Source organism: Lycium ferocissimum, chromosome 6 (genome assembly GCF_029784015.1).
Source record: "Lycium ferocissimum isolate CSIRO_LF1 chromosome 6, AGI_CSIRO_Lferr_CH_V1, whole genome shotgun sequence".
Taxonomy (NCBI): domain Eukaryota; kingdom Viridiplantae; phylum Streptophyta; class Magnoliopsida; order Solanales; family Solanaceae; genus Lycium; species Lycium ferocissimum.
In genome coordinates, this window is record NC_081347.1 from 69,183,286 (window position 1) to 69,195,181 (window position 11,896).

Sequence of the window (11,896 nt, forward strand, 5' to 3'; positions counted from 1 at the left end):
AAGTACTAAACTAAATGTCTCTTTCCATTACAATTGTAACCAAATGAAAATTGTCAAAACTGTGGTGCTGAGAAAGTGCGAGGCAATTCCGAACCTTTTGCAATTAATTAGGCGGCTTAGACTTCTTGAAAATCATCCAACTGATTGCTGTCTTTGTCAAACTTGAAAATATGGAAAAGATAAAGGTAGAGATTAACTTTATATCATTGATTAGATGACAATATGTTTGGTGATCCACAGGTTACTCAATTGTGACAAACTAAAAATTATTTCTCCTCTTAAGTTTGTTACTAATTAATTTGCAATTTATGTTAGATCAAAATTACTTTAAAAGTTGTGCGCAACTAGGTTGTATGAACGTGTTCTGCATTAAGTATGGATTAATAATCTAAACAATTTCATGATAAACAAGTTAGTGTCTATCAAATTACATTGTACGTGTAAATACTTAAACTTTGTTTCTAAAAAAAACTTGTATAAATTATGAAAAAGATTAAACACAATTATCACCTCTGGCCTATTTTAGATGTAATTTTAGTCAAACAAATTTGGTGAAGAAAAATGTGAACACTTTAGGATACCAAGGAGACAAATTTTTTATTTTATTTTATATTACTCCAGTAAATTGATCTACACAATTTCTAAAAAGTCACTCAACAGTTATTTGAAGAGAGATGAAAGGTAATTCAGTCAAATAATCCTAATAAATTATAGTTATGCACTATTAAGTACTAACTTTTTAATAAGTGTACAAAAATTTTAAACGATGTTTAAGATGGACTTGACGGAATAATTATTAAAGTATCAATCGTCATCGAAACTGTCAAAACAACAAATTAGCTCCATAGTGTTAAAGTAATCACTAGATTTAAATTAATTAACGATCATATTAACACAAATCGCCATCATCTTCCTAAATTTTTTTTCTTTCTTAAATTTTAGGCAGAGGTATAAGTGCACTGCAAGGGTTGGGTGAGCGGTTTACCACATGGGAGACCTAAGATCGATTTCCCTCACCAACAGCCTTCTCAGTCAGAGCTCGTCACCGCACCGGGGCTTGCCTAGTGCGATTTACACCTCCCGTGTAGTTTACGAGCTATTACAAATTAGTGAGTAGCACACCCAAAAAATAGAGGTTGCAGGTTTCTACGGGGGTTAAAAATAAATGTTATAAAATCTTATAAAATACGTAGAAAAGATTCATACACCATTCATGACTGAAACAGCCATTTTACACTCTTGTCAAAGCACGTGTTTAAACTTTAAATGACGTTAATGGTTTTGTTACGTACGTGTCTAGCTACCATTTTATATAAGTAATTGGAAGCTTCTCAAGAAAACTAGATTTATATAGAGATACGTATCAAGATTCACTGTCGTATTCAAAATGATAATGTCTTCTACAAATACTAGAGAGTCGTCTGATTATCGGGATTAGGGTACTTTTGAGATAAAATCTGAAATAATTATATTTATTCTCTCTTTGATTGTTGGTATTAGTAAATTTTTCGGCGCGATTACAAATAATCATTTAATTTATGAAATATTCTTTTTTTTAAGCCAAAACAATTAAAATATTGTAAAGATATTTTAGTCTACAACTCCAAATGCACCCATAATGGGGTTAAATCTGTTCTCTCCATTTGCTGGATTCATTAGAGATTCAAGATGGCAATCCAAGTGGTAAATTTTCTCTCCGCTTCATTTTCTTTTACTTTTTCTATTTTTCCTGTTGCTCATCTGCCAAAGCCATGATATAAGGTTCTTTTAAACTTTTATTGTTACGTACAATAATTCCATTACTGAACTTTTTCTGTTCCACATAGTTAATACTGTAAAATAAGGAACATTTAATCATGCATCTTCTCCTAACACTACAATTTTTGAAGGTATTCCTTAGAGATAATTTTGATTAACTAAAGAAAGTATAAAGTGTAAAACATGAAATTCTCGACTGATACTTTCATAGAGTGAAAGAGAAAATTTGCATTTTGTGTCGAAGTCATGCATCTAGTTCTATAGTGCCACGGGCAATCGATGGTTGTAAACTAAACCTTGATCCATTCCTATTAAATTATTCAGCATATTATTTTCTTCTTTTGACTTGTAAACCCAAATTTTCCATATAAGGTGTTTTAGAAGTAGTAAAACAAAATCAAAGTATTTACTTAAGTACATAAGTAGAAAATTTACTTGTGCACTAAGAAGCTGAATGTTTGATCTGATTTGATTTATGATTGCATCTGCAAACGTTATCCCGTGGGCTTTAGTTAACGTTTTTCATTCTTCACCCCATCCATTCAGAATGAATTTCGTTTTTCAAGAAACCTAATCATTTAACGAAATAACTATTAACGGAAAACAGAAACCATACTATATATATATAGCTAGGTAGTATGTGTGGTCTGCTAAGAGTTTCTTTATTTAATCACAAGGAAATAATTCAATAATGTGATATATGATTGATCAACTTTCCTCCACCAGACACATGTTTCACCAAAAAGCAACTTTTGAAAACTTTTCTTTTGTCAGTTTCATATATCTCAACGGGAATAGAAAAACAAATAGAGAGAGAGAGAGACACACATTTGGAGGCTGCCGTGTGCATTTGGGAGGAAGAAATAAGTGCATTGGACTCAAAAGCACGCCATTTGCCAATATTAAAAGTACTTTCAGAATTTATTGTGGTTTAAATAATACAATAAGGGTAGGTAATTGAAGAGACTCAAGTCTCAAGGTATAATGAGTATTTATTGTGTTTTAAAAAAAAAATAATAAAGGCAGGTAACCAAAAGACACAAGTGATTAATTAGATGATTTACTTCAACGAAAATAAGTGAGGAAAAAGCCAAAGAATGAGAACTAATTAGACTACTCCACTGTTTTTGCTAATCTGATGCTATTTGGCTTTTCTTATGGAAAGATAACGGACAACTTTATTATTTATTTAATAGGGACATAGTGTGCTTTTAAATTTATATGGAGCGTTAAAGAACTTTTAGTTCTTTACCATAGTATACTTAACATAAATAAGAGAATTAAAGGATGATTTTTGAGCTTTTTTAACATAGCACACAAATGATGAAAAAATAGAGAAAATGCCAAAATGAAGGAGAAAAATAAATAAATGGTATTTTAGGCCATAGAGAGATGTCACATCACTTTTTCAATGCCTGGTTTTATTATATATATAGATTAGCTAAAACCGGAATGCATTTTATATTAAAATCTTGGTATGATCTACCATATAGTATGTGGAATTATAATCCTAAAATAATCTTGTTCTGTTTACAAAAAAAAGTGGTAATATAATAAGGAAATTAATAATCTTGAATTATTTTATTGTATGCATTTCTTGTTATTAGATATTCAGTTAACCATATTATAAGTTGGATATATATTAAGTAATCTTTATTGTTTTTTCTTTTTTCTCTTTTTTTTTTTGTGGTGGTTACGTCACCCTATTGCATATTTCTAGTTTCAAGTAGTACGTAATTATCAAACACCCAATATTATTGCATGATTGAAACCACGTAGTGCGAGATATTATTCATTTTTCGAGATTGAATTTGGCGCAGTTGAAAAAAAGGATAAGTTTCAATAAAAGATTAATTTTACCCAATATTCATACCAAGCCAATAAATAAAAAATATGCGTCTTTAAACATATATTTATCACTTAACTAAGCTTAAGTGGCACGCACTCTTACTTTAATTAATTTTTACATGCTAATGTTAAATCATGTGGCTTGATATAAACACTAAATATTTAATTTGATATAAACACCATGCTTGGTTTGATGTAAATAGACTATGACCAAGTGTTGATCAGTTTAATTCCTGGTCGGGCACAAATTAGTGCAATACCTTCTCAAAAGCATCCATCCACTTTCTACTTCAAGCAAGCAAACCACCCTAGCCTATGTTTAAATTTTCAAAAATGTTATCGCAATTGTGTTGGATCCTCAAAAATGCTTTGTCGGGTACATGCCGAATCCTCTAAAATTACACTACTTCTACAAAATCTGACACATTTTTAGAGAATTCATACAACGTAGAGACTAATAAAGTCGACAAGAAAAGCAATTCAAATCAAAATGACCTAACAAATGTACATGACATTAGACATACAACCAAAAAAAGGTCACCTTTGTGTTTAACAACACACAGATTACACAAGTCCATCACTTAACCACACAATTCTTTCATCAAAATTCTTGCCCAACTAAATATTGTTCGTAAATTAGTTGACAAGAAAAAACTAAAACCTCCTTCCTATCAAAACCTTAAATAAACCTCTCCTTCCTATCATTACTACTACCTTAAATAAACTAGTAAAGCTTAATTTCAATCATCAGAGGCTTTCAGATAAAGATTCTCACCACCATCACCACCTGAGCTTCCACCGCGCCCTTCAGCAGACATAGTACTCCCAATGTCTTGCTTATTTGCTCGGCTGAAGTCATGAGGGAAACCACCATTTCCACCACCACCACCATGAGGTGATGATTCACTTTGTAGCATGTGATGAAGTCCAGTGTTTCCACTGCCAGAGCTCATGCCAAGTTGTTGTTGTTGAAATGGTGATAATTGTTGTTGTCCATAGAGCATTGAGGAGGATCTTGCAGCCATGAGTGATTGTGTTGCCATTTGTTGGGCTTGTTGCTGCTGCTGCTGCAGGTAATTGTGTGTCCCTGCTTGCATCATCCCACCGGAAGAGAACTACACAAGCACATTTTAAAATGTGTTGGGAGAAAATATTATTCTGAATATTCTATAATTAATACTTAAAGTGCATTTAAAGGTATGTTTGGTGTGAAGGAAAATGTTTTTTTGGGAAGTAGTTTTCTGTTTGGTAAGTAACCAGAAAACATTGTCCCAAAGGGGCATTTATGTGTAAACAAACAGTATATGAGTGGGGGTGGAGGTGGGGATGAGGAGGAGTGAAATGTCACTAATGAAACTTGTTTTTAAGAGCTCAACTTATATTCCAAGTTTCCAACAACTCAAGAGGATGTTGAGCAAAAAAGAAGGATTAGAGAATATCGAGGATCAAGTGGTGATACTCAGCACAAAGTATGTAAAAAATGAACATGTATCAACAAAAGAGTTGAGTTCTACGCACTGACGACATTTACACAATCAGGTTATTTAAGACATAATTGCAAGTAACTCCATTTAATAAGCATTGATCACTAATTTATAACCAATAGTAAATAACCTGCTGTAACATGTTAATATTGCACCGACATTGTAAAATTTTTTATACAACTAGTGTAAATAACTTAACTTCTTGTGTAAATAATAAAGTTTAGATACCTAACCCCAGTTAAGTGATGAAGTGAGCGCCGTCCAAGACCATATAAAAAAATCACAACGCATGCTCTCAACCAATACTGTAACAAAATCAAGAAGTTCCTTACCTGAGAATGCATGCTAGAAGGTTGAGGTTGAGAATCAGCAATAGCAGCAAGGTACATCAGATTCCTCTGAAGCCTAGCCTGGTTCCTGCCACAACACAAATATAGCTACCATATCTAAGCAAATAAACTTTAAATTTAAGGGATGTATATCAAATACTCAGTCCATTTCACATGAATTAAAAAAGTTGAGTTGAAAAATGTATAGTTTGTTCCCTTTTTTTCTCAATGTTCAAGATTCAAACATGTTACTGATGAGACCTAAAATCCAGACTGATGACAGCATAAAATCTTAATCCAGGGTTATTAAATGACTACGTGACTGGAGAATCTTACATATAGCATCAATAAAAGAAACAGGATTATTATATGACTAGGTGACTGGAGAATCTTATATATAGCATTAATTAAAAGACAGTGGCCTTCAGTTTGTCTTGAGAAAGTAAAAGCTTTAATTACTTACCCCAGGGTTTCAAAGAAACAAAAAGAATGAAAAAAGTGAACTTTACTTACTCTGCACATTCACTGAGTTTCCCAGAGTTCTGGCTCTCAACAATCTTCAGAATCAGAGATTTGTTCTCATCCAAATACTAACATAGAATAAAAGAAAGCCAGCATAAGCAAAAAATATAATATCATAGATAATGCCCAAAATCTCATAAAAGAACAGCCAAAACAGCAATAGTTTAATGGAAGCTATTCATTTTGATAGTAGAAGAAATGGAAGCTATTTATACTTCAGTTTTCTGAGGAAAGGGTTAGATTCAACTACCTGTACAACCAGAAATACAAAATCACTAAAACCATATATATATATATTGCTTCAAATTTTAGTGTATATAGTGATGTTGAATCAAAACAAACATTTCAGTTAAGATATAAATAGAGGTTTACGCTCTAAGGTTAGACAATTGTTGGAATATATTCGTAAATCGTAATATTGTAAGGCACAAATAGGACGAAACAGATCACACTAATTCATATTCTAAAATACTCCTATCTTACGTAGTGTGACAAGTGATTCTTAAACTTTTAGTTACATGAACATTATTTAAATAACCATCGAGAATAGCTAAAAGACACACAATAATGAACTTAATATTCTTGCTAGACATGCCCTTATAGTCACCTAGATAACACTACCAAATGTACCTACTATTATTAAAATATTCAAAATTGCTTCCCAAGAAGGGTATATGACCCTTTTAAAGATTATATTATTCTGAATGTTAAAAGTTTTAACTTTTTAAAGAGGAAAGGCTGCAATTATTATTAAATTGACTCTCTTATGACCAACTCTGAATACTGCTGTAGTCAACTACTGCATCATAACCCAAACAAATAACAACTTTGAGAAACTGACAGTGAAAATTGAGCAAGAAAGTCCTTTATTGTGGAGGCATATTCATGCAAGACTAATGGATATATTTTCTGTACATCAACTTCACTTAGCAGGAGGAGCACAAACACCAGCTGTAGCAGTCTGCAAACTGAGATTTTAAAGTGGTTCTTTTCAGACACTAGTTTTCACTTTTCAGCCTCAAAGTTTGCTCTACTATTAGGTTATATCTGACATTGACAAAAGAAACTCAAAACCTTCTGATTTTTCTTCTCTCCACTGAACATGCAAAAGTATCACAGAAGTTCAAGAAAGACAGAAAAAAGTAAGACTACAACCATTTATTAAACAGAGAAAAAAAAAAAACTACAGCTACCAAAAGCCAAGAATAACCAACCAAAGTTCACCCTTTTAAGCAGGACTAGTCAAACAACATGAAAAAAGATTACAACTACTAAAAGCTAAGAAAAAGCAACCGATGTATCCCCTAGCTAGTAGCTACCTCAAAATAACTGCACTAGTATATGTTGAAGTGTCAGTAAAACCATAATATATATACATAACCTTTTCAAGCAGGACTAGTGCAGTTATTTTTAGAATCAATGTTACTAAATAGATTCTCACGTACTATGAACTTACCCACATTTAAAACATCAAATACATGCACCTACATATCCTAATCGTCATATAAACAGCACCAAACGTATGAACCTAGACATTTAAACATTTAAGTTTAAAAAAAAGGAAAAAAGAAAAAAAAACATTTAAGTTTATTATTTTCAACAAACTCGAAATCAAGACTCACGTTAAAATGAGTGGCAGACTCATCTAAAACTTAAACGGTTATAAAGGACACATTTTCATTTGCTTAATCATCTCTTCCACAAAATACTGTATGCATAAAAACATCTGACATTTACAAAAAGCAACAAAAAAGGGGAAGAAAAGGAAGAAAAAGATCACAAAATATAGATACCTTTCTAGCAGGACTTATCAAATAGCATAAAAAAAAGAAGACTGCAAACTACTACAAGCCAAGAATAAGCAACCAAAGTACCCCTAGCTACCTACCACCTCAAAAATAACTATACTAGCAAATCTTTTTCATGTTTCCATGGCTCAACACAACAACATAACCAGTGTAATCACATGTGTTTTCGTGGTTCAACATGTGAAATATTTTTAAAAATGGGTGGCGGTGAGACTCAAAGTTTTGAACACAAAGTTTTATCTACTCGTTCAAAAGCTTTAACTGTTATAAAGAACACATTTTTATTTGCTTACTCATCTGTTAGACTGGTCATTCACCAGGTTACATGGCAATTCCCTGAGCAAGGTTTTTTTAAACTGAACGTGGATGGAAGTTACATGGAGAATATTGGCAAGGCTGGCATTGGAGGGATTATAAGGGACAGCAATGGAGATTTTTGTATGGCATTCTCCAAGCCTATAGAATTTCGCAGCAACAATTACTCAGAAGCAAAGGCTGCCAACTTTGCTGTTCGGTGGTGTACTGAAAATGGTTTCAACAGAGTTATCATCGAGATGGACTCCAAAATTATCAGTGACATGCTTAAGAAGAAATCGACTGCTAATATGAAACTGAAGAATCTTATTCAGAGCACTTGGGCAAGGAGCGAAGTGGTGGAGTTCAAACACTGCTTCAGAGAAGCTAATAAGATTGCTGATTTTTTTGCAAAGTTAGCTGCTGCCAGTGGAAATGAAACCTTTTATACCTCAAGACATCAATTGCCACAAGAAGTTAAAGGTTTAATTCAACTGGATAAATGGCGCTTCCCATCAATGCGAAGGAGATATGATAAAAGCAACTTCTTTGTAAGTTAATTTTCTTAATGTAGTTGTAGGGACGGAACTTGTATAGGCCAAATCCTCCCTGTGTAACTTTTTGTGCAGATAGTAATGGTTAGAGGTTTGGTCCATGTCCCCCTCTAACATGTGTAATATTTTTGTGCATTAATGGACATGGTAGGGGTCAAGCCTAACCCCCCACACCTAAGGGATCACAACCTAAGGTGATGGCTTATTAAAAAAAAAAAAAAAAAATCTGTTAGACTGGCATACCGTACTCAAAAGAACCATAAGTAGGTAAAATGGCAGATTTCAGAGAGGACTAAAAGCAGTGAACAGAAACAGAAAAATGGGGAAGAAGAAGAAGAGGAGGAGGAGGAAAGAAGAAAGACTGCATACTGATTCAACAGGTCTTCTTTCTTTCCTCTTCCTTTTCTTCCTCTTTTTCTTTTTCCTTTGTTTCATCACTCTGTATGTACTCATTACAACAGTTATAGAGAACACATTTTTATTTGCTTAATCATCTCTGCAACAATATACTGTATAAATGGCAGACATCAGAGAGGACTAAAAGCAGTGAACAGAAACAAAGAAAGCAGGAGGAGAAAAAAGAAAGACCTGTTGAAATGATTACAAAAAAATAGATATCCTTTTAGCAAGACTTATTAAACATCAAAGAAAAAGAAGATTACAACTACTAAAAGCCAAGAATAAAGTATCCCTAGAGACCTACTACCTCAAAAATAACTACACCAGTATATCCTTTTCATGTTTTCATGGCTCACCACATGAAATCTTTTCTTGATAAAGGGTGGCATAGAGACTCAAAGTTTCAAACACAAAAAGTTATCTAAAAGGTTTAACTGTTGTAAAGAACACATCTTTATTTGCTTAATCATTCTTCAATAGTATACTGCATGCATAAAAGCATCTGATATTTACAGAAACAACATAGAGTGGGAAGAAGAGGAAGAACAAGATTACAAAATAGGGATAGATACCCTTTTAGCAAGACTTATGAAACAACATATACTAATAGCCAAGAATAAGCATCCAAAGTATCCCTAGCTACCTACCACCTCAAAAATAACTACACTAGTCTACTATATCTTTTTCATATTTTCATGGCTCAACACCTGGAATTTTTTTTAATAATAAACGATGGTGAGACTTGAATACAGAAAAAATTATCTTTTCTGTGTGTAAATGTTATAAAGAACACATTTTTATTTACTTAATCATTTCTTGGACAGTATACTGTATGCAAAAAAGTATCAGCAGCAAAGTTTCAAATACAGAAAGTCATCTAAGAGCTTTAACTGTTATAAAGACCACATTTTGACTTGCTTGATCATCTATGCAACAGTATACTGTACACAAACAAGCATCAGCACATAAAATGGCAGATATCAGAGAGGACTAAAAGCAGTGAACACAAGACAAGAATAAGCAACCAAAGTATCCCTAGCTAACTGCCACCTTAGATATAACTACACTAGTATATCCTTTTCATATTTTCATTGCTCACCACATGAAATTCTTTTTAATTAACAGGTGACAGTAAGAAACTCAAACACTGAAAGTTTTATCTTATCTGTGGGTAACCATTACATCAAGAAGCTTTAACTGTTATAAAGAACACATTTTTATTTACTTAATCATCTCTGCAGATAAAAGAAATAGATACCCCCTTAGCACAGGACTTATCAAACAACAAAAGAATAATATTACAAACTACTAAAAGCCAAGAACATGCAACCAAAGTATCCCTAGCTACCTACCACCTCAAATAGATGACAACACTAATATATCCTTTTCACCACATGAAAAAAGAATTATCTACTATGTTACTATGTTGAAGCTTTAACAGTTATAAAGAACATATTCCTTTATTTGCTTATTCATCTCTGCAACAGCATACTGTACACAAAAAAGCATCAGTAAACTGTAAACATGGCAGATATCAGAGAGGACTAAAAGCAGTGAACAGAAAACAAAGAAACAGATAAAGAGTGAGAAGAAGAAGAAAAAGAAAGATTACAAACTACTAAAAGCCAAGCATAAGCAACCAAAGTACCCCTAGCTAGTTACCACCTCAAAAATAACTACACTAGTATATATATTTTTCATGTTATGGGTGGCAGTAAAACTCAAAACACAGAAAGTTTTAATCAGCTCTGAGTGTAACCATTACATTTAGAAACTTTTAACTGTTATAAAGAACACATTTTAATCATTTTTTGGACAGTATACTGTACACACACACAAAAAAAAAAAAAAAAAAAAAAAAAGCATCATCAGGTAACATGGCAGATATCAGAGAGGACTAAAAGCAGTGAACACAAGACAAAGAAACACAGAAAGGTAAACAAGAAGAAGAAGAAGATGAGTAAGAAAAAAGGAAAGAACCTGTTGAATATGATCAGTAGTGACGTTTGTTGGATAGTAAGCTGCCATCATGGGCTGTATCTGCATCAGGTGCTGCTGCATATTTCCCCTCACACCTCTTTTTATACCCCCACACAACACACACTGAAACACACACAAATACACACACCCTTTTATCTAAAAGGTGTTGTAAATGCAAAGTTTACAATCTTATCAAGTCAAAATGGACCCTATATGCACCACCCTCTATATTGTTCTGTTCAAAACCTCACTTGACTTGAATAGTGACACTCAAATAAATAACACAACAATGGCAATTAATGGGACATAGACAGTACATAGCAAAGAAAAGAAACAGGACTCAGTTTTTGTACTGACTGTGTGTAGAGTGAGAAAAAGAATCTGGATTATTGTGGGAAAGAAGCCATTATAAGCCTGTAGGGAAGACTAGTAAAATGTTTTACCTGCTTTGGGGTTTGGACCATTTCTTTTTAACCTTATCATCACCATTAATTTTATTTATTGCGGCAGTACTTTCTTGATTTTATGTGATTCTGTCGCCTATAGTATGAAAAAGTTACTTTGACACCTAAGGGACCGTTTAGTAGTTGGTTTGTGAGATATGAATTTAATATAGCAAGTAGTAGTACGTTTGACAGCTGATGGAATAAGTTATATACATCTAAAATTAATATAACGTTTGATTTGTAATTTAGGAACACGCATAATTAATAAATATGAAAAAATTTATATATTATTTTATATTAAAATTGAAAGTGGAATAACTATTGCATGAATACTTAAATTCTGTATAAAATAATAGATAGATTCTCCCACAACTAATTCATGTATTACTAATTTATATAATTACATAACTCGAACCAACTACCAAACGACTCGTAAGTTTATAAATTTTATCACGTCGACTCAGCTACTTGGAT

The 11,896-nt window shown here is 32.7% G+C and overlaps 1 protein-coding gene across 1 annotated transcript; it reads right to left on the reverse strand.

Moving 5' to 3' along the window:
• Nucleotides 1–4,127: 4,127 nt before the first annotated feature.
• On the reverse strand, nucleotides 4,128–11,362 carry LOC132060204 (GRF1-interacting factor 1-like). The gene is made up of 5 exons (XM_059453119.1): nucleotides 10,977–11,362; nucleotides 5,933–6,009; nucleotides 5,423–5,507; nucleotides 4,315–4,721; nucleotides 4,128–4,284 (listed from the first exon to the last, which is right to left on the reverse strand). The coding sequence occupies exons 1-4, from the start codon at nucleotides 11,055–11,057 to the stop codon at nucleotides 4,347–4,349; spliced, it is 618 nt and encodes a 205-aa protein (XP_059309102.1). The 5' UTR covers nucleotides 11,058–11,362; the 3' UTR covers nucleotides 4,128–4,284; nucleotides 4,315–4,346.
• Nucleotides 11,363–11,896: the final 534 nt, after the last annotated feature.

Coding starts and splice junctions, on each gene's coding strand:
- LOC132060204 (XM_059453119.1), bottom strand. CDS start 11,057: ATGCAGCAGCACCTGATGCAGATACAGCCCATGATGGCAGCTTACTAT. Junction 6,010..10,976: donor CTACTGATCATATTCAACAG/GTTCTTTCCTTT, acceptor ATTCTATGTTAG/TATTTGGATGAGAACAAATC. Junction 4,722..5,422: donor CTTCTAGCATGCATTCTCAG/GTAAGGAACTTC, acceptor GTGCTTGTGTAG/TTCTCTTCCGGTGGGATGAT.